Genomic DNA, 20,654 nt, shown 5'->3' on the forward strand with positions numbered 1-20,654 from the left:
CTTTTTTGTTTGTTTGTTTGTTTGTTTGTTTTTTCGGGTGAACCTACAGCATCATTCCCCCGAGCGCATCCATACATGGAGAAGAAGGAAGAGAGAGAGGAGAGCGCGTGTGCCTCAGCTTCAGCAGCAGGAGCGGCGCTGGGCGGGCAGGGAGCCTGAAAACACGGCGGTGCGTCAGTGAGACGCGAGTGGGAGACGGAGGAAGGAGGAGGAGGAGGAGGATGAGGGAGGAGGAGGAGGAGCGCGCGGATCAACAAGAGGATGGGTGCGGGATGCTCCAGGCCCCCTCTTACCTTCTCTCAGGCAGCCTGAATACGGGGAAAATGGCGGCGCAGTTGTGCCAGGGATGCTGGGAGGCGGCGATGACATCAGCAACAGCATCATCATCATCACCCTCATCATCATCACCCTCACCCTCATCATCATCATCCTCGGCAGAGGCAGAGATGCAGCACGAGAGGGAGGAGAGGATGGAGCACAACAGACATCAGAGAGACAAATATGGACAACAACAAATAAGGACAAGAGTTTTACGCTGAGGAACAAAATTAAATGAGGGGGGGGGGGGGGGGGGGGGGGGTTGACCATATTCCCCAAAACAACTTATCGTGCCGATTACAAAAAAGTTGATGCAGATGTTTACAAAAACAAATGTACACGTCTCTGAAAACTCATGATACAACAGGGATGCTGAGATTTCACTTGATTGACAGGAATAAAAGCACAACCATAAGGTAAAACTGGAGAGGTGGTGTTTAAAGTAAAGGGAAAAAAAGATGTTGTGGAGGGGAAACGAGGACGATGAGGGAAGATTAGTAGATGAACTGTAGTACACAGGTCAGTGGAACAGAGGAGGCAGATTATCCACTGTGGTGACGTCAGGGAGGGAGCAAAGACCATTTTATTATGTATTTAGTATAAATGATACTAAAAGGAAAAACAGTTTTTTTGTTGTTTGGGTTTTTTTTTGGACGGTTGCAGAAACAAGAACATGTTTTGTAGGTCGAGTCGGCTAAATGAATAAATAGAGGGGGAACAGATTTCGTTGGGTTTAGAATGGTGCAAAAGCATTTAAAAAATGTTGGGACACAGTTTACCATTACCATCATTCCTCTTTTAACAACTATCCATAAATGCCCACTGTGAAGAGACCAGTTCTATGTGGTTCAGCATTTTTATTGATTAAATATTAAAGCACTCCTCGAAAGAGACGCCCTCAATTAGGAATACATGTTCCGAAACCTCCGCACACTTAAACATTGACAGTCTTTTCAGATGTGTAAGCTTCTCGCTCTTCATGAACTAATTCACTCCTGTGGCAGACGTGGCTTTTGAACTTTGCATCACAGGTTAAATGGTTAGTCTGTTGTTTATAAAGACGTGTTGTTTCCGATGATCACAGGATAAAATGATAAAATGGCAACCTTTAATTCCTCCAGGTGCTACTGTGAAGGGAAAATTGTGTGTTTTGCAATTTGTTGTTTCCTATTTTGCAGTTCACATGCTGTCCCAACATTTTTGGAACTTCTGTTGTAAGCAAAGGTTTGCAAACTAAACTAATCACTATCTGATTGTAGACTCTTGAACTTTGACTCCAGTGCTCACAAAAGTGACCTGCAGTTTCCTTTAGGGGTTAGTTAGAAACATCTTTTTTTGGACCAAATCATCTGTTGTTGAGGTTGAATTTGCTTAGTTGGGCAAATTGTGAGGTGTTTTTTTTCTTTTTTGGCAACTTGCCAAAACGTTTTATTTTTTTCCCTCATAGTTAAATAAATCAATTTATATGACTTGACTTAAAATGTTTTGATAATAATGCCCAAATGGTTAGTTAATGGAAGCATAATTTAAATAATTAGGCTAGGATGGAAAAAGATGTATTAAACAAAAACTATCCATGGAAAAATCTCTCTCTCTCTTCTCTCTCTCTCTCTCTCTCTCTCTCTCTCTCTCTCTCTCTCTCTCTCTCGCTCTCTCTCTCTCTCTCTCTCTCTCTCTCTCTCTCTCTCTCTCTCTCTCTCTCTCTCTCTCTCTCTCTGTCTCTCTCTCTCCAGCTCCTCCTCTTGCTCTGTTTGGGCAGATTTTTAGCTCTGAGTACAGGGCAAAGGTAACTTGTGTGTGTGTGAGTGTGTGTGTGTGTGTGTGTGGGGGGGGGGGGTACGTACAGGTTAAATACAGGTCCAACTTATTTACCAGCGGTGTAATTATTCACCCAGTCACACAGAGCACTTTCTTCCGATCCTCTGACGTAACCTCAGAAAAACACACACAGGCCTGCAGTGAAATGTTTGACAATGATTCAAGGGAGATTTTCCAAATGAAGAAAAACATCATTCTTCATTTCATATTTAGATTTTCAAATTTATTTTAACACAATGAAGCACAGCTCTTGTTTAATAATTCCATTTTAGCAATGCTGAAAATATTCACTGTAAATGTTTGGCCTGAATGGTTTCAATTTGATTGTCAACATCTCCAGTAAACTAACTCCTTTAATTTGATTTAACATACACGGAACACAGATAGTACACAGCATTATTCTTGGACAAGGAAATTTGTGTTTTGGAAGGATGTTTTGTCTTTAAAAGTAGATCTTGAAGAAAATGGAAAAGTCTACCCTGAATATGAAGCAGCTAAACGAACCAACTAAAGCATTTGATAATCCAAATAGTTGAAGGTTATGTTTTGTGTTGATTTATGGATCAAGTTGTATAAAAACGGAAACTTTTGAATTTCTTACACTGTATGTCTATGGAGACTACGTCATTGTGGTCATTGTATCTCCATTTCTGAATGTGGTTACAGATTCACATCTCATCTGAGAGGCTCCATCGGTTTTGTGCATTTTAAAAGTCCTGCTCATCTGTACGTTCACACCACTGTTTAAATCAAGTTAAAAAAAACAAAAAAACAAAAACAAAACAACAGTAACAAAAAACAGTGGACCTGAAAACAGTTGAAAATTATCATTATTGCTGGTGAGTGTAATGGTGAGTGTCACGGATAATACATATAAGCGAGACTGTGCGGATGTGTGTGTGTGTGTGTGTGTCATTGCAGATGTGCGTGCTTGCGTGTGTGTTTGTGTGGTTGCATGTTTGCCTGCCCCACTTCATCCACTGAGCCAGCAGATTGGCTCTCTGAGAGGAGACTCCTCTTTACCAACCGAATGCTGCTGTCCCCGAAGGGACAGACAAAATCAATAAACCACGTACAAACTAACCCCAACCGGTTCAAAGCTGCCAAGTGCAGGGCCTTGCTTTTCCACACAGGCCAACAGTCAAGTGCTGTGGGTCTGAATCCAGAGATGGATCACTAGCATCACTTAATAAACAACAAACAAGCAAGCAAACAGTAAAGGGACTGCAGGGCGCTCTAGAACAGACGTCTCTTATTAACACAAATTTTGTAAGGGCATTTTACAATATTATGCTAAACATGATGACACTGAAACAGTATGTTACGACATTGTTTTTTTCAAGCCAGTAATTTACTTGTCAAGGCACAATGAAGATAAATGTTTTAAGAGCAATTCTTGGGGATTCAATAGAGGTGATTCTTGCAGTGTTAGAACCTCACAGATGCACTGTTTTGTTATTGCATTGGAACATGCGTTGTCAGTATTTACTCAGTAGTTTCATTAAATCAAATGTTGGTTTTGACATTATGCCTTTATTTCAAAGGGGGTGGTGCAGACCCTCCACCCCTTCTTTGATTGAAGCCTTTGCTCCACACATGGGTCTAAAACGACAAGTCTTGAGAAGTCCTCAGATGACACGTGAAAGTTTAAAACAGCAAAAAGGCTATTTATTCCCAGCAATAATCCCAGAGGTTAACAAAATTAATAAGAGTGTGCACTCACTTCCTGGGCGAAATAACTCTTTGACATGACACTGTACTCTACACCTCTTTACCAAAGCCTACGTCTTGTGACGCACACCGCCCCGTGGCCACCAGGTCAAAGACCTGTTTGTTTTAAATCTTCACCCAAACTCACACCGAGTCTCAGTCTCACTCCTCACTCCGTGCAGGTTTCCCGGGAGCAGCACACACACACACACACACACACACACACACAGCAGCCGTGATGCAGCGGGCTTTGTTCGGCCGGAGCGCGCTGCTCGCTCAGCAGGCAGCGGCGGTTCTCGACAGTCCGCTTGCCGCGAGAAGCGCACCCATGCTGCAGCGCCTGGACCGCTCCATGTCCTCCGTCACCATTCCTCCTCCGGCATGCATGCTCCGACCGCTGGAAGCGCCTCTCCGTTACCTGTTCGGACCGGGACCCTCAAACGTTCCTCCCCGTGTCTTAGCGGCTCAGGGCAGGCCTATTATTGGTCACCTGCACCCAGAAATGTATGAGGTAAATGCTTTGTTAAAAGTTTGGACTTTTCACGTTCATTTAATTGAATTCTAAAGCAAAAAAAATGAAATGCCAACTTTGATCTTCGGGAATGGACTCCAACAAAAAGCTGTGCGTAACTACGCACAGGATAGTGTGAAGCTCCACATCACCCAATACGTTTTATTGTTGATCAAATCTGTTTTACGTTTTCAATCCATGTTCTAGATTATGAATGACATCAAGAAAGGGGTCCAGTACATCTTTCAGACAGAAAACAACATGACCATAGTCATGAGCGGCTCCGGGCACGCGGCTATGGAGTGCGCGGTGTTCAACACTGTGGAGCCCGGAGAGAGCGTGCTTATAGCCGTCAACGGCATCTGGGGCGAGCGCGTTGCAGACATTGCAGAGAGAATGGGTAAGTGTTCAGATACAGAGTGCACAGAGGGTGTAAAAATTACATCACTTCTGCACTGATTCCTTTTCAAATAACGTTTTAGTCTCTTACAGCAAAAAGTTGTGATTCCGCTGGGGAAGTCTGGCTCTACAGTCAAAAAACAAGAAATTCATGCCTTTTAGACTCAATCTTATCTTCAAATCACACATAAATAACGTCAGACCAGCAGTAACAATCCAGTAAGTGCAGTTATGATACCTGTGTCTTCAACATTAACTTAACTATCATAACTGTACTTACTGGATTACTCAAAACCAAATAACAGGCTACATCTGCAATAAAGAGAACATAAAACACATGTATAGCACCGCTACACTGCGTGCCTGTCTTTTTTTAGGGAATACTTTAGTCTTTTAATTATTTAAAAATCACTTCATGGATCAGATCCTTCAGCCTGCCTGACAGAAAATATTCCAAAATATGATCCTAATAATGATAAAATCATTTATTTTAGTCTACTTTTAAAGCTCCTCTTGTAATATTAAACTGATGTTAAATTTCAATCGATTTTTCTTCTCCTTTTTAAATTGTGAAACACTGTAAGCTCCGTTGCATGTATGATAGGAGCTGTATGAATATATATTATGACTATATATTTAGGTGCATATTAGAAACGAGAACATGATTGAAATCTTGTCATTTCTACCCTCATAACAAAAGATAATACATTTTGTTAATTATGATTATTGTGGGCTCCAATAAAAACACAACAAAGGTATCAGCTCTTGCTTGATATGATTTTTGATCACTGGTATGATTTATAATCCAAAATGTAATGAATAAAACAAAAATTGTGCCATTAATTGGAAGAATTCTAAAATCCATGGAGGTTTTAGTACTTTGAATTATGTGGGAAATGTTCATTTTTAAGATACGCTTGTATTAACATATCAATTTCTTGTTTTCTTTTTTGTCAATAGGGGCCAACGTACACAGGCTGGTGAAAAACCCTGGGGGATATTTCAGCAATAAAGAAATTGAACAGGTGAGCACCAAGTTTCAAAACATTTGATTCAACACTGTGAAACATTTACAAAAACACATGCAGGTATTTGAACTTCTTCGTACATGTCTTTGTAGGCCATTGAAAAACACAAGCCTGTCCTGTTTTTCCTCACACACGGAGAATCCTCCGCCGGTCTCTGTCACCCAATGGATGGCGTTGGAGACATCTGCAGAAAGTGAGCGCCCTATCATATGCATGTCTCAGATTATACCTGATAGCATATCACGTGTCAAAACAATTCTTAATCTCCCCAATTCTCTCTGCAGACATAACTGCCTCCTTCTGGTTGACACAGTTGCTTCACTTGGAGCAGCACCCATTTTTATGGACAAACAAAGTGATGCAGCGATGAAAGATTAACGTCTTCATTTTGCCCCCAAGTGACTGTGAATGATTTATCATGCCTCCTGTTGCATCCCCAGATATCGACATCCTGTACACTGGTTCTCAGAAGGCTCTGAATGCACCTCCTGGCACGGCACCCATCTCTTTTAATGACAGAGCTTGGTAAGAACAGAGAACAGTCTCCGTGCTGTGTTCCCTACTGCACGTTTCCATAGATGCATTCTGAAGCGTTTGTTCTCCCGCACAGCCAAAAGATGTTTAACAGGAAGACAAAACCAGTATCCTACCTCTTCGATATGACACATCTGTCCAACTACTGGGGCTGTGATGGCCAGCCAGCCAGAATGTAAGTCCACTAAAGTCAATTTTTTACTCAGGCTGTGGCAGGAATCATACTCAAATGAAAGTCGTGTCTTTGTATTGGAAATGTGTTTATACACCAACAATACAAGTGATCTAAAAGAAAACAATAGCAATGTACATTGTAAAAAAAAAAATGTTTTCTGATGTGTGCTCTTAGATATCACCACACAGGGCCAGTGTCTGGATTCTTTGCTCTGAGAGAAAGTCTGGCAATTCTTGCTGAGAAGGTAACAAGATATACTACAACTATTACAAAATTCTAATCGGTTGACTTTCTTTGCTTTGGCTCATTATAAATTCTGGAATTGATAAGGTATTCTATTCTATTCTATTCTATTCTATTCTATTCTATTCTATTCTATTCTAAAATTAAGCTATGGTTTCATTATTAGTAAGGTTACATAATAGCTTGAAACTATGACCAGAAAAGACGGTTCAGGAAGTCATCAAAACAAAATCTGATAAAGCTGCAAAGATAAAAGATACAACTATGTGACAGTGCTGAGGAGAAGGATACTTGCTGAAAATATTTTACATTAAATATCATTGGACTTTTAAATCAAATTGGGAAAATATAAATTAATTTATCAAGTAAATTCTTTCTTTCAAGTCAATCATACGGAGCAGACGTCCACACGTCACTGCAGGGTTTGTCTGTCTGAGCTCGGTGGATGTTTGTCTCCCCCTAGGGGCTGGAGGCGTCCTGGAAGAAACACAAAGAGGTGGCAGCATATCTGTACAGAGGACTGGAAGACTTGGGCCTCAAGCTCTTCATCCCTGACAGGGTGGGACAGGCGTACAGCAGAAGTAGATTTCACATGTACAGATTCCAGTATTTGTGTTGCTTGGCTCTGACTGCAGACTTTTTCTATTTGTCTGTCAGGATTTGAGGCTGCCGTCTGTCACCACCATTGCAATCCCTGAAGGTTATGAATGGAGGGAGCTGCTGACCTACATGATGAAACACCACCAGATGGAGATGACCGGGGGACTGGGCCCTTCCATTGGCTTGGTCAGTCCATACAGAGTTTCATTTATCTTAAAGTAACACTTGAAAGACAGAATATTATTTGATATAAATGTGTTATCATATTTAATTGACATTAATTTGAACAAATCTAACAAAGAAATATTATAATGCTACATTTATGTGATGACCCAAGATGACTCTTATGGGACAGATTGGTTATAATAAGAGCTGAATCATCGGTTCGGGGTTCGGTTCTCTGAATCATCCTGCTGACTCACTGCAGGCACTGCTCTTATGCACTGTGCTTTTTTTTCCACCTCTCTCTTAATTAGGTGATGAGGATTGGACTGATGGGATACAACTGTGAGACGACTAATGCTGACAAGGCACTGCACGCCCTGGCAGACGCGCTGAAGAACTGCAAAAAGAGCCGGGCTTAGGAGCCCTCATCCCCCCACCCACTGAGGGTGTACTCGCTCATTGGGGAAGAAAAGAAGGAACATTTATTGTCTCCACCTGCGGGACAGTCGGAACAATACACACCTCTCAGATCACATTATTTCTGTGCCTTTTGACTGCAGAGATTTTAGAAAACATACACAAAGTGCCTTTCTTCTATTAATGATAATAATTATTGATGCAAATGATGAGTGCACTGAAGATTTCATTAAAGTGTACTTTATTTTATCAAACGTGTCTCCTGCATCTCTGAATTAATGACATTGATTCATTTAACATGTACTTGTTTACTTCCAGGTTATAATGTATTTTCAAATCGTACCCAGAAAGCTTCCGTTATTGTTGAAACTGGCTGATTTGATGAAATGCAACCCCTCGTCCAGAAAGCCTTGGGCATTGCAGAAAATGTAAAATAACCTGCACAGAGCCTAGAGGCATATTGGATATTTCATCTCCTTTATGTTCTATGTGATGTTATTTTCATTTTGCAGTCCAGAATTCCAGCATTGTAAACACCTAAGATATGAATGGAAAGCTTACAATTCCTTTATTTCGCCATCTTCTATCAATCTAACTCCCAGCTTACGGGCAAAGGCACAGTAAACCCTGGATGGTCTGGTTGATAAAGGGTAAATAAAGATAATATAGATAAATACACCAAAAAGCACACAGTTACAGCCAAAAACTAACTGTAAACTCATATTTTTCAAAATGTAGTAAAAGAAAGATGGGAAAGCAAAGCTGAGACGGCAGCATGCTCATCACTGAGTTGGGAACCGCAGAGACCAAGCATGGAGGTTTTTATAAATGTTTGACCATTTTCTGAAGGACATAGGATTCCAGAAGGATTTGCAGTTATCTCTCCCACATATGGTTCTGAATCTTTTCTGTGGATGGCAGGTCTGACGTGCAGGCAGGTAGAGCCACTCGGCAGTGCTGTGGTCATGGTTGGAGATTGCTTTTGGTTTCATGGTGAGAAGAGCCTGAGGTTACTTTGTAGTTGTAGTTCTGGTTAACGATATCGTATTGGTTATATGTATATGAAAGCTGGACTCCACTACAGTTATGAGAAAAACTCCCAAGTTGTTGGACTGATTTCTTCCTGCTCTCAAGCCCACGTGGAAAGTCAGTGGTGGGCCGTGGTCAGACCCAGCCACCAGGCCTCCTCGGGTGCTTGAGTCCATCCACCCCTCAATAACTTTCTTTTTATGGCTACAAAAACCATGTTGTCATGCAGAAATACAGTTTAAAGAGCCATTGCATCACAGAGAGATACTTCTGTAGCCAGAATAAATACCATTACAGATGATATAAAGTCTGGAGTTCACAACTCTCCTTCTGCTGCAGTTGCATAGAAAAAGCGGCTGCTATTCCCAAAACTTGTGGGAGTCGAGGAGGGTGACAAACGTCAGCTTTTCTTGGTTTTGAAAATAACACTATGGCAAATATTATAACCCAACCTCCTGGCATAGAAGTTGTAGTGAGAGCAAGTAAACTGCACCTCCTTGTGTTTGGAGTGCTGCGGTACGTTCATTGACCTCTTGAAATGTTTTTTTTACAATGTATCTGCCACCAAATCTCTTTATCTCCTTCAGCTATTCTAGGTTGACTAAACCGCGATTAAAGCAACACAATTATATTTTTGTTTGTCCATTTCATTACCGCTGCAGTCAGTTAGCGCTGAGGAGTGAACTCTCTGACGATCCAATCAGAGGGCTTGAAAACGTTGACCCTGAGTTACTAACACAAAATCTGATTGGTTGAAGCATCAGCATGACCGACACACATTTTAAGCACTCATATAGTACTCATATAGTACTCATGTTGGAAAAAGGGTGGAAATGTCCCTAAGAGAGTTTCAAAAGGAGGAATAGCCAACAGTACATTTTTATATTTTTTTTATTTGAGCAGGAGATTCCATCATTGGTCCTGGCAGGCCGTCCAGATGTTCAATTATATCTGGAGGATGAAAAGCAGAGGGTGCAACATAAAGAACAATGCATATGTGTGTGTGAAGCAACATGTTGCACCTTATTTTGACAATCATAGCGTACCTTTGCTCTGGCGGTGCCTCGGATCCTCTTTCTTTTCTTTCCCTGCAAATTAAAGACATATTCAATGTTCTGTGAGTCGATCTAATATATTGACTGATTCTTTCATGAGTTTTCATGATGCGTTGTAGAAACAGAGCTCACTTACATAGTTCTGGTTCGTGGACCACTCCGGGAAGCTCTGAGCATGAAGCTCAGCCTCTCGCTTTGCCTCATCATTATATTTTTTCTTTTCTTCCTCTGACAAGGACTTCCACTGTTGAAGGAGGACAACACACTGTCAGCACACACTGACGCTCAGCTAAAAGCCAGCTTGTTCATATAAAACTCATCAGATGATCATTGTCACTGACTGCTGAGTGGAGACACTGGAGGAAAGACACTCACTTTCTCTCCCAGGAGTTTGTTTGTCGCGGCGCTTCCTCCGCTGTTGGGACGAGCCGTATTGATTGACCTCTGCTCCTTCAGGAACACCATGAACGCATTCGCTGGCTTCTTGACGTACGGCTCGTCCTGCTGGTCCCCATACTTTCTCTTTCTATCAGGACACAAGAGAAAACCAAAGTGTGAGGACAACGTCTACAACTGTGGAGAGAGGAGGTAAACACTTTAAACATGAAGGAATATATGAACACATGAAAATATCAATAACAAAGGTGTCTAGGTAGATGAAGCGTCTCATGAAAGATGTTGATCATGACGACGTTCAAGTGCATCAGCAGAAACCTGATCCACTTCAGTTCAAGTCCAGAGCCTGTTATCAAGGAGAAACACCTTCAGGACAAAACCAGCAAAAGCAAACTTACTTTGAGTTGTTGACATTAGTGTGAGGAGCAGCAGCGGGAAGGACAGGCGCCGTCTCTCTAGTCCTGCAGACAAAAAGACACCGGCTTTTCAATGGTGAGGAAGTGAAGACACAGAAACTAAAGAGCTGCGTTCACATGGTTTGATTTACTCACAGTGATTCAGCCGCCGGCTTTTCATAGGTGACGTGTTCATAGAGCGTGTTGACGGGTGTATTCTCCCACTGGAAACAAACAACATAGAGTCAGTCCACATGTCATGGTGTCATAAGTATCAACCTGTTTGTACAATCTGAGTGGGTCACTATGATCTTACTGGGTTAGGGTCTTTGAGGACAGCGTCAGGTGACCTCTGGATTCTCCCAACTGATGAGGCTCGAAGCGGACCTTCACGCTGACCTCTGACCCCGACTCCCCAGACCATCTGCGCTTCTTCTCCACGCTGAACTCTTCCCCTTCCACCTGCAGCACAGAGAACAGAGGAGACGGCTCTGGGATGAAAATCCACCAGTCATCAGATTAGAAAAGAGATTTTTCATTTTTGTGTTATTTGATCACTTATTTCTCCAGACTATCAACGGGGGGCTACTGACAGTCTCAACACATTATTGTGTTTAATATGGAGGAAAAACCTTTGTGATCAAATCTGCTCCCAGACTGAAGCAGGTTCTTTGTACGAGAGGATTTCCCCATGTGGACAACTTTACAATACAATCTATTGTGCTGTACTTATGTAATGTACTATAATGTAACATAATCCAGTGACGTTTTGTACAGTGGAGTTCATGTCCTGGAATTTGTAAGAATAATGTGAAGTTTTTCCTACATTTTGTTGTTAATGATGCAAATTGTGGCTTTCAATTAGAAAACATCAACAAATAGGGAGATAAATGTAAAAAAAAATTAAAAATCTGGTGCATGATGGGAAATTCAGTGAGAAATATTAAAAGATGTTAAAGATACAGGTCGTAAAGTCTGCCTGGTTTGGTTCTGAAGATTTGACCCCATTAAGGAAACCACATACGTCCGTAAATAGAAGTAAACAAGTGGTTTCCTGACCTTGCTGGAGGATTTGGTCTTGAGCTGGGCGTTGTTGACCCTGACCGTGAGGCAGTGGCTGCTGCCCAGCGTGGTGCTGAAGTGGACGGTCTTCTCTAGTGGAGGGGTGTTAGGTGAAAAACCTGCTAGAATGATAGAAAAGAGACAACCCCAGTATCGAGAGCAATAATAGTCACAACAATCAAGATTCTTGCGCAAGGGCAGAGAGTGAAGTCACCTCACAGCTCGTTCATCGATCTGTTCTTCCCTCTGCTGCCCGCTTTTATTCCCAACGTTGAAGTAGGCGGTTACATTCTCATTCCATGATACAACAAAGCAAGGTTAACACTGGATCTCAGGCCTGTATATGTGTGTGTGTGTGTGTGTGTGTGTGTGTGTGTGTGTGTGTGTGTGTGTGTGTGTGTGTGTGTGTGTGTGTGTGTGTGTGTGTGTGTGTGTGTGTGTGTGTGTGTGTGTGTGTGTGTGTGTGTGTGTGTGTGTGTGTGTGTGTGTGTGTAAGTACATTTCTATGTGAGCTGAGAAGGGAATTCCCTAAGATAAGATAAGCTACTGGATGCTCCTGTTGACTTTCCCTGTGTCTTTGTTGAATATTGTTGAATATCACTGAATAAAAGGAAACGATGGCGCACTGCACAAACATGGTCACTGACTTCTAAACTTCACACAATCAATGGAAAACCAGGCAGGAATCATGGGTTCCCAGAGAGAGAACACACACACACACACACACACACACACACACACACACACACACACACACACACACACACACACACACACACACACACACACACACACACACACACACACACACACACACACACACACACACACACACAAAGTCAAAGTCAAAGTCTTTATCAGCTTTATTTGTCAAATGTGCTGATATGCATGACATACAGCCCAGATGAAATTACAGTCCTCTGAGACCCGCAGTGCAAAGGCTTAATAATATATTAAGAGAACAATATAAAGATTTAAAAATCTATACATCTAAATCTATACACCCTATAAACATATAAACAGCTGTGGGAGGGGTGGGAGGGGTCACCTGCGATCCTGATGGCTCTGCGGGTGAGGCGGGTGTTGTATATGTCCTGCAGGGGGGGAGAGAGACACCAATGATCCTCTCGGCTGCCCTCACGATGCGCTGCAGAGTCTTGCGGCAGGATACGGTGCAGGCGCCGTACCACACGGTGATGCAGCTGGAGAGGATGCTTTCGATGGTGCCTCTGTAGAAGGTGTGCATGATGAGGGTCGGGGCTCTTGCTCTCCTTAGCTTGCGGAGGAAGTACAGGCGCTGGTGTGCTTTCTTGGCCAGTGATGCTGTGTTGTTGCTCCAGGACAGGTCTTCAGAGATGTGCACTCCCAGGAACTTGGTGCTGCTTACCCGCTCCACTGCAGCACCGTCGATGGTCAGTGGAGCATGCTGGGTGTGTCGTCGTCTGAAGTCCACAACAATCTCTTCGTCTTCTCCACATTCAGGCGGAGATTGTTGTCCTTGCACCACATGGCCAGGTGGCTCACCTCGTCCCTGTAGGCGGTCTCCTCATCGTTGTTGATGAGACCCACCACAGTTGTGTCGTCCGCAAACTTGATGAAAAGGTTGGAGCTGAATGATGGTGAGCAGTCGTGGGTCAGCAGAGTGAAGAGGAGGGGGCTCAGCACACACCCCTGGGGGGCCCCAGTGTTGAGCATGATGGTGCTGGAGGTGTTGCTGCCAACTGGAACTGCCTGTGGTCTCCCCGTCAGGAAGTCCAGCAGCCAGTTACACAGGGAGGTGTTGAGCCCCAGCTGACTCAGTTTGTGGGTGAGCTGCTGAGGGATGATGGTGTTGAATGCTGAGCTGAAGTCAATGAACAGCATTCTGACATAGGAGTCTCTGGTCTCCAGGTGGGTGGGGGCTGAGTGGAGGGCAGTGGAGATGGCATCATCGGTCGAGCGGTTGGACCGATATGCAAACTGGAAAGGGTCCAGGGTGGGGGGGAGGGCAGACTTGATATGTTGCGTGACAAGCCGCTTGAAGCACTTCATGATGATGGGGGTGAGTGCGACCGGGCGGTAGTCATTGTGGCAGGTGGGGGACGACTTCTTCGGGACCGGGATGATGGTGGTGGCTTTGAGGCACGTGGGGACAACAGCCTGGCTCAGTGAGGTGTTGAAGATGTCCGTGAAGACATCTGTGAGCTCCTCGGCACAGTCTCTCAGGACACGACCAGGGATGTTGTCGGGACCCGGGGCTTTGCGTACGTTGGTCCCTCTGAGGGATCGCCTCACGCTGTCCGGGGGTAACATCAGCACCTGGTCGCCAGGAGGTGGTGGGGTCTTCTGTGCCGGGGTGTTGTTGTCTGCCTCAAAGTGAGCGAAGAAGTGGTTCAGCTGGTCAGGCAGAGAGGAGGAGTTGTTACAGGTCTGTGGAGAGGGCTTGTAGTCTGTGATGGTCTGTATCCCCCTCCACAGGTTCCTGGTGTCTCTGCTGTCACTGAAGTGGTCGGCGATCCTCCTGGAGTACTGTCTCTTGGCTAACCTGATGCCACGTGCCAGGCTGGCCCGGGCTAGCCTCAGGCCCGTCTCGTCGCCAGCTTTGAAGGCAGCGTTCCGAGCCCTCAGGAGCCTGTGGACCTCTCCTGTAAACCACGGCTTCTGGTTGGCCCGGATGGATATGGGTTTTTTGATCGTGACGTCTTCCATGCACTTCCTCATGTAGGAAGTGACGGTGTCTGTGTACTCCTGGAGGTCTGTGGTGTTGTTGTAGGTGGCTGCCTGTCTGAACACGCTCCAGTCCAGAGTGCCTCTGACGACCCCTCAGGCCACACCTGAACCTGCTTTTTGACACACACACACGCACGCACGCACGCACGCACGCACGCACGCACACACACACACACACACACACACACACACACACGCACGCACGCACACACACACACACACACACACACGCACACACACACACACACAGGCTTTTTTTTCAGCAGCCATTCTTCAAAATATCAAACTCATTAACTTCAGTGGAGGTTGTTCTTTTGCAAATTTCTGGTTTTTCCTTGTTTGATACTCAGTTCATGTTTATGTCTGGAAAATACTGCTCTGGTTCATTTGGTGGTTCATTTGGAAGGAAAGTGTGTGGATCGGTGTGGTAACTGTAATTGTTATATGTCATCAACAAAGGTATTGTTCCCCCCATGATTGTGTGGTTGAAGGTTAATCACTTTGTATTTGTCCAAACTCGTGACACCAATGAAGCTCGTATCACATTTTATATACAATTAATGTAGAAAACCTGGAAACTCTAAATCTTTCACAGAATTCTTTTTGCCACTGTTTGTCATGAATGAATCAAATGAAGCTTGAATGAAAACAAAGTCCAGCAGTGATGGAGTGGGACTCCCTCTAGTGGAGAGTTGTGTCTTTGCTTTGGTTTTAGTACAGTTTTAGTCAAATTGTACACTGTCCTTGTCCAAAAAGAAATCATACCATACCATACCATACCATACCATAACATACCGTACCGCACCGGACCGTACCATTTAGCTTTAAAGCCCCGTCTCCACCACACACAAGTGCTGGGACGGAGCGGAGCAGTACGGAGCAGTTCGGAAGCACTAACCCCGAACTGCACACAGTGGGTCCACAACTTCCGGATGTCTGCAGAGACATTCAAATACCTGTGTGACCTGGTTCGTCCAGCGATGGAGAGCCAGGACACGAACTACCGCCTGTGTGTCCCCCTGCAGAAGAGAGTTGCCGTTGCTTTGTGGAAGCTCGCCACTAATGCTGAATACCGGAGTATTGGCCATCTCTTCGTGTCAGTAGAACCACAGTGTGTCGGTGTGTGAAGGAGTTCTGTGATGCAGCGTGTCACTTGTTGGTTCCTGCACATATTGAATTTCCTAACCAGGAGCGGCTGCAACACCTGGCAGCCTATTTCCAGAACCGGTGGGGGCTCCCGCAGTGTGTTGGTGCCATTGATGGAACGCACATTCTTATCCTGGCACCACAAGACTTCCACTGCGATTACTTTAATCGCAAAGGCTGGCATTCTATTATCCTCCAAGGAGTCGTGGATGGCAAGGGGCTCTTCTGGAATGCTTTTGCAGGCATGCCGGGGAGCATGCATGATGCCAGGGTCCTGAGACTGTCCACACTGTGGGAGCTGGCTGACCGGGGCTGCCTTTTCCCAGCATGCACCAGAGACATAGGCGGGGTGAATGCTGGCTACTACATCCTGGGGGACTCTGCCTATCCTCTGCAGAAGTGGCTGCTGAAGCCCTTCCCTGACACTGGCCATCTGACTGCAGAACAGCAGGTGTACAACCGCAAGATTTCACGAGCTCGTGTGGTGGTGGAGAACGCCTTTGGCAGGCTGAAGGGTCGTTGGCGCTGCCTTCTTAAGCGGAGCGACAGTGACATCAGCCTGGTGAAGTCCATGGTGGTGGTGTGTTGTGCTCTGCACAACCTGTGTGAGTCCCATGGAGAGGACTACAGCGACCAGTGGGACACACCATCAGCTGCAGCAGACCAACCTGCAGAGGCACTGGCTCCGGGTGCAGATGAGGATGGCAGGGACGTCAGAGAGGCTGTGATGCAGTATTTAAATGCATAAAGACCTCCTGCAATGTACATAGTTCCTGTATATATATATGTTCCAACCACAGTTGCCTCCTTGTTGTCCCTCCTTATTTAAAGTGTTTATCCTTTCTGAAGACAGCTTGTAATATTTCAGCTTATAGCTACTACACAGAATATTCCAATATTTACATTGACACTGGCTAACACCATGCTCAAGAGCCATTATAAGGGCATTCTGCACATTCGGACTTGGTATGTATAGTCAATATAATTATAGTAAATGTGTTTCACATAATGGGGGGGGAACAATATCTCATGGAGCAAAGTGCAAGATTTTATTAAATTAATACACTTACCTTTACTTAACATATTCAGCATCACAAATAAAGGACATGTCAGTTTCACTGTTGGCACAGTGCCATATCTGTATTAATGGCATGATATGGAAAGTTGCTACTTCTGTGCTGATATTGATTAAATGAACACAAACACATATGGAAAATCAAAATTGTATTAACAGAACACAATAACAACTATTTACAATAACAACTATTTACAATATTTACAAGCGGCTGCTTCAGTCAGGGGACTAGCCGGACTGGTCTCGCTGTGGCCTGAGGGCCTGGACAAGCATTGCTATTGGCCAAATTGGCCCTCTGATTGGACAGGTACTCCCTCATGGCACTCGACTCCTGCTCCATCACCTGCAGCGCCCGGCCTTGCATCTCCAGGGCCCTTTCAGCCAGAGAGCTGTCGGAGGCATGCATGTCCCGCAGTAATGCAACCAAGGGGCTGTCGGCTGCATCCCTCCTTCTCCGGGCTAAACAGGAAGCAGACAGGGGCTGTTAAACAACAGAGCACTTGCACCATATGATGCATCTCATCCAAAACATATGCCGACACAACTTCTGATGACATGAAAACACCACATAGCTGCATTCACAGCAGCAGTTCAGGGTTATTTCGGGGTTATTAGTTAATATCCTATTCCACACGTTTTGGTTTGGCCTATATTTATTGCCTTCCACGGGGTTGCCACTATATGCCAATGCTAATAACACAAACATTTTTACTTAACTATAGAATGACAATAAAATTGGATTCATTTCCACGCTTATTTCTTACCTGATCCTGGACGCTGCAGCGTGGATGGCCCAGCCTGTGATGGTGCCATTGGTGGTGGTGATGGAGCTGACGGGGAGGGTGATGGAGCTGCCGGCGAGGGTGATGGAGCTGACGGCGTCGGGGACAGATGGAACTGTGGCGCGGCTCGGGCGTCACTGGTGCCGGAGGAGGTGGAAGCAGCCTCTCCCAGATTCCCACTTCCTGAAATGTAGCATAGCCCACATGCTAAATGCACCACAGGCTAGCGTTAAGACCGCGCTAGCGGCTGAAGCTAACCAAAACAAACAGCATTTGGCATTGTTTTCAATGCAATTGTTAAAAGAAAGGCTCTGAGGAAAGCCGCGGATGAATGCATAGTCACACGGGTTTATTAACTACAATGAGCAGAGGTTGTCAGCACATTTTGGGGCATTTAACTCACCATTCTCCTCCATCAGCGACTCCAGCAGCGCCGTTGCCGTGTCCACGCCGCCTTCACGTCCCTGACTCGCCGGTCGGTGGCCATAAATGGCATCCATGGCTTCGTACCACCGCCAGTGCTTCCGCTGGGATCCACTCCTGCCGTTGTGGTCTTTCACCCGGTGGTAGTCGCTGAGCAGCTTCTTTAGCTTGCAGCGACATTGCGCTGGCGTGCGGACGAAGCCATGTGCCGCCACCCGTTCCACCACCACTCGAAATACCTTTTCATTTCGCACCGCCCTGTCAAGCTCCTGCTGGACCCCCTCCTCTCCTATAATGGAGAGGAAGAGCTGGACCTCCGCACCGGTCCACGTATTTTCTTTCGCCATCTTTGTGAAATGGAACCGCGTGTGTTGCCGTTTGTAAGGCGGGACTTCCGAGAATGACGTAAATCACTGACCAATCAGCAGACAGCAGCTCAAGCTCAGACCCGTTCTATGGTCCCCGGCATCCCAACGGAAGGGGAGCGGAAAAGCGGTCGCCTTTGGAGCGGTCTAGAGCGGTTTAGACCGCATTCCATGTCGTGACACGCGAACCGTAGCGGTTTAAAACTTAAAGATTCACTACAATGAATGCCATCAGTTTCTTCTTCAGGCTGAAACATTGTAGGTTTTTACACATTTACAGTGTTGAAATGTCTAAATGTTTGTATATTTACAATAAAACACAAGTTATTCAGTTGACAGTACGTTCATATAGTTTTATGTTCAATGTTCAGACACACATAGTCCACTGGACTGGAAGTTTCTGAACTTTGTGAAAAAAAAAAAGAAAAGTTGAACAAACTTTTTCAGGTCCTGAGAAGAATAAAAACACTTCAGAGAAACAATCTTGATCAAGGTTTTCATAACTCATGAATCAGAGGGTTACACTTAAAAAGGCTTTCAAACATGTAGTAAACAGTCACGTGTGACAAACACTGTTGACAAGCTTGATTGTTGTGACCCAGTGACCTCAAGGAGCGCCCCCTATGGGTCATCCTGCAGAACATGACATGCCACATCGTGTTGAGGTTGATGAGCATATTTCCCTCCTTTCCAAAACTGCTATTTCTGTATCTTTGTTGACTATTTTGTTGTCTTATAATGTCTGTTTCTTCATAATATTTCTTGCAGCCATGTGTTAGTCGTCTTTTTAAAACATGTACAGAAAAACTTGCCATTTTTTATTGGTTCTGTATATTAATTTAAATGATTGAACTTTCTTTGTAGCTTGTTGAAGAACCTTGATGTCTTCATGATTCAGTTCACTGTCACAATGTCTCAGAGTGAAACTCATCCTCACTGCATCTCAACAAACCACAGCAGTGCAGCAGAGAGTGAGGCCCTCTAGTGGATGTAGTGGAGTATTGCATTGTCTTTGCTCCAAAGGTTTGAGTACACAGTTGTACTGTTTCCTGTCACTGTGGGCTGCAGAGCACAGTAGTACACAGCAGAGTCACACAGCTCAACATTCTGGATCTCCAGAGGAACTGATTTCTCTTTGAGCTCAGCACCAAATCTGTCTTCAGGGAACCCTGCAGCATTATCCACTGTTGTCGAGTAAACCTTTAACATGAACTTTGGAAAACTGTTTACTTCTTGTTTGTACCAGAACAATCTTGGAAATTGATCACTTGTCTCAAAAGTACATTTCAGTGTAGCTCTGTTTCCTTCAGTAGCAATAACGTCTCCTGGTGGCTGCATCACTTTGTCTTCTCCTTTACACTCTGGAGAAGAAGAAAACATGAAGAGGAAGAGATTAATCAATGATAATGATTGATTGAAGGAGAACAACACATTTTGAAATGTTTCTATGAGACAGAGAATAGTCGTCATTCTCACTCCTTAATATCACAATGACACACTGAATGTGTTTCTACAAGGAAACAAACAGCAGCAGAAATGAAGGACAGTGATTTTCTGGATCCTGAACATTCAAAGTTCTTCATGTAGAGCTCAGTAATGTGTTCAAGTGTTTGAAGAGGAAACATGTAGAGTTTTGTATCTTACCAAAGAAAAGAGCAGCAAGAAGAATCCACAGCCAATGTTCCATGTGTCCAACAAGGTTTCAATCAACAGGAGAAAGTAGCTGATGTTCAACACTCAGTGTGACAATAGTTGTCTTCACAGCAGCACTTCTTATTGACACAATGGTTGAACACAGTGCAGAAGTAGTGCAGCACCTACTTCATCATGTGACCCTCTAGTGGAGCTCCAAAGTTGACTTGAACACTGTGAAAAAAGTCTTCCAGCAGCTTGTCAGAGACTCACTAACGTGGCCCTCGAGTGGGGGGATTCAAATGGAACATTTTAAAAGAATATCATAATCTGCTCCAAGTGAAGAAAATCATAATTTGAACTGGAGCAATCAGAGATTTCTGATGTCTGCCAAAGGTTTCTTCTATCAGTGGTGAAAATGTGATGAAAATCTGTCACGGAGCTTTGACTTTATCCTTAAAAGCCTATAAACTGAAATCCTGATGCAGAATCTAAATACGGATCGCCTCCAAAATGTAATGGAATCTTCCATGGCCTGATATTGATTTGTTGTTAAAATTTGGATGAAATCCTTCAAGTAGTTTTGATGTAATCTTGTCAACAGACAAACAAATATACGCCGATGATTTTCTTACGTCCTTCACAGACAAAATGATCTCTCCTTCTG

General features: G+C 44.3%; 2 protein-coding genes across 2 annotated transcripts; one reads left to right on the top strand and one right to left on the bottom strand.

The window, feature by feature from the left end:
• Positions 1-4,084: 4,084 nt before the first annotated feature.
• agxtb (alanine--glyoxylate and serine--pyruvate aminotransferase b) lies at positions 4,085-7,920 on the top strand (the record flags this gene model as incomplete). Its single annotated transcript, XM_080503388.1, has 11 exons — positions 4,085-4,357; positions 4,565-4,757; positions 5,717-5,781; positions 5,877-5,977; positions 6,069-6,139; positions 6,225-6,309; positions 6,395-6,493; positions 6,668-6,737; positions 7,200-7,295; positions 7,394-7,522; positions 7,813-7,920. 11 exons carry the CDS (start codon positions 4,085-4,087, stop codon positions 7,918-7,920), a joined length of 1,290 nt encoding a protein of 429 aa, XP_080359514.1.
• A 9,001-nt stretch (positions 7,921-16,921) lies between these two features.
• Positions 16,922-18,337, bottom strand: LOC308135553 (uncharacterized protein; the record flags this gene model as incomplete). The annotated part of the gene is made up of 3 exons (XM_080503605.1): positions 16,922-17,244; positions 17,550-17,750; positions 17,971-18,337. 3 exons carry the CDS (start codon positions 18,335-18,337, stop codon positions 17,006-17,008), a joined length of 807 nt encoding a protein of 268 aa, XP_080359731.1. The 3' UTR covers positions 16,922-17,005.
• Positions 18,338-20,654: the final 2,317 nt, after the last annotated feature.

The sequence above is a fragment of the Blennius ocellaris genome (genome assembly GCF_963422515.1).
Source record: "Blennius ocellaris genome assembly, chromosome: 10".
Taxonomy (NCBI): domain Eukaryota; kingdom Metazoa; phylum Chordata; class Actinopteri; order Blenniiformes; family Blenniidae; genus Blennius; species Blennius ocellaris.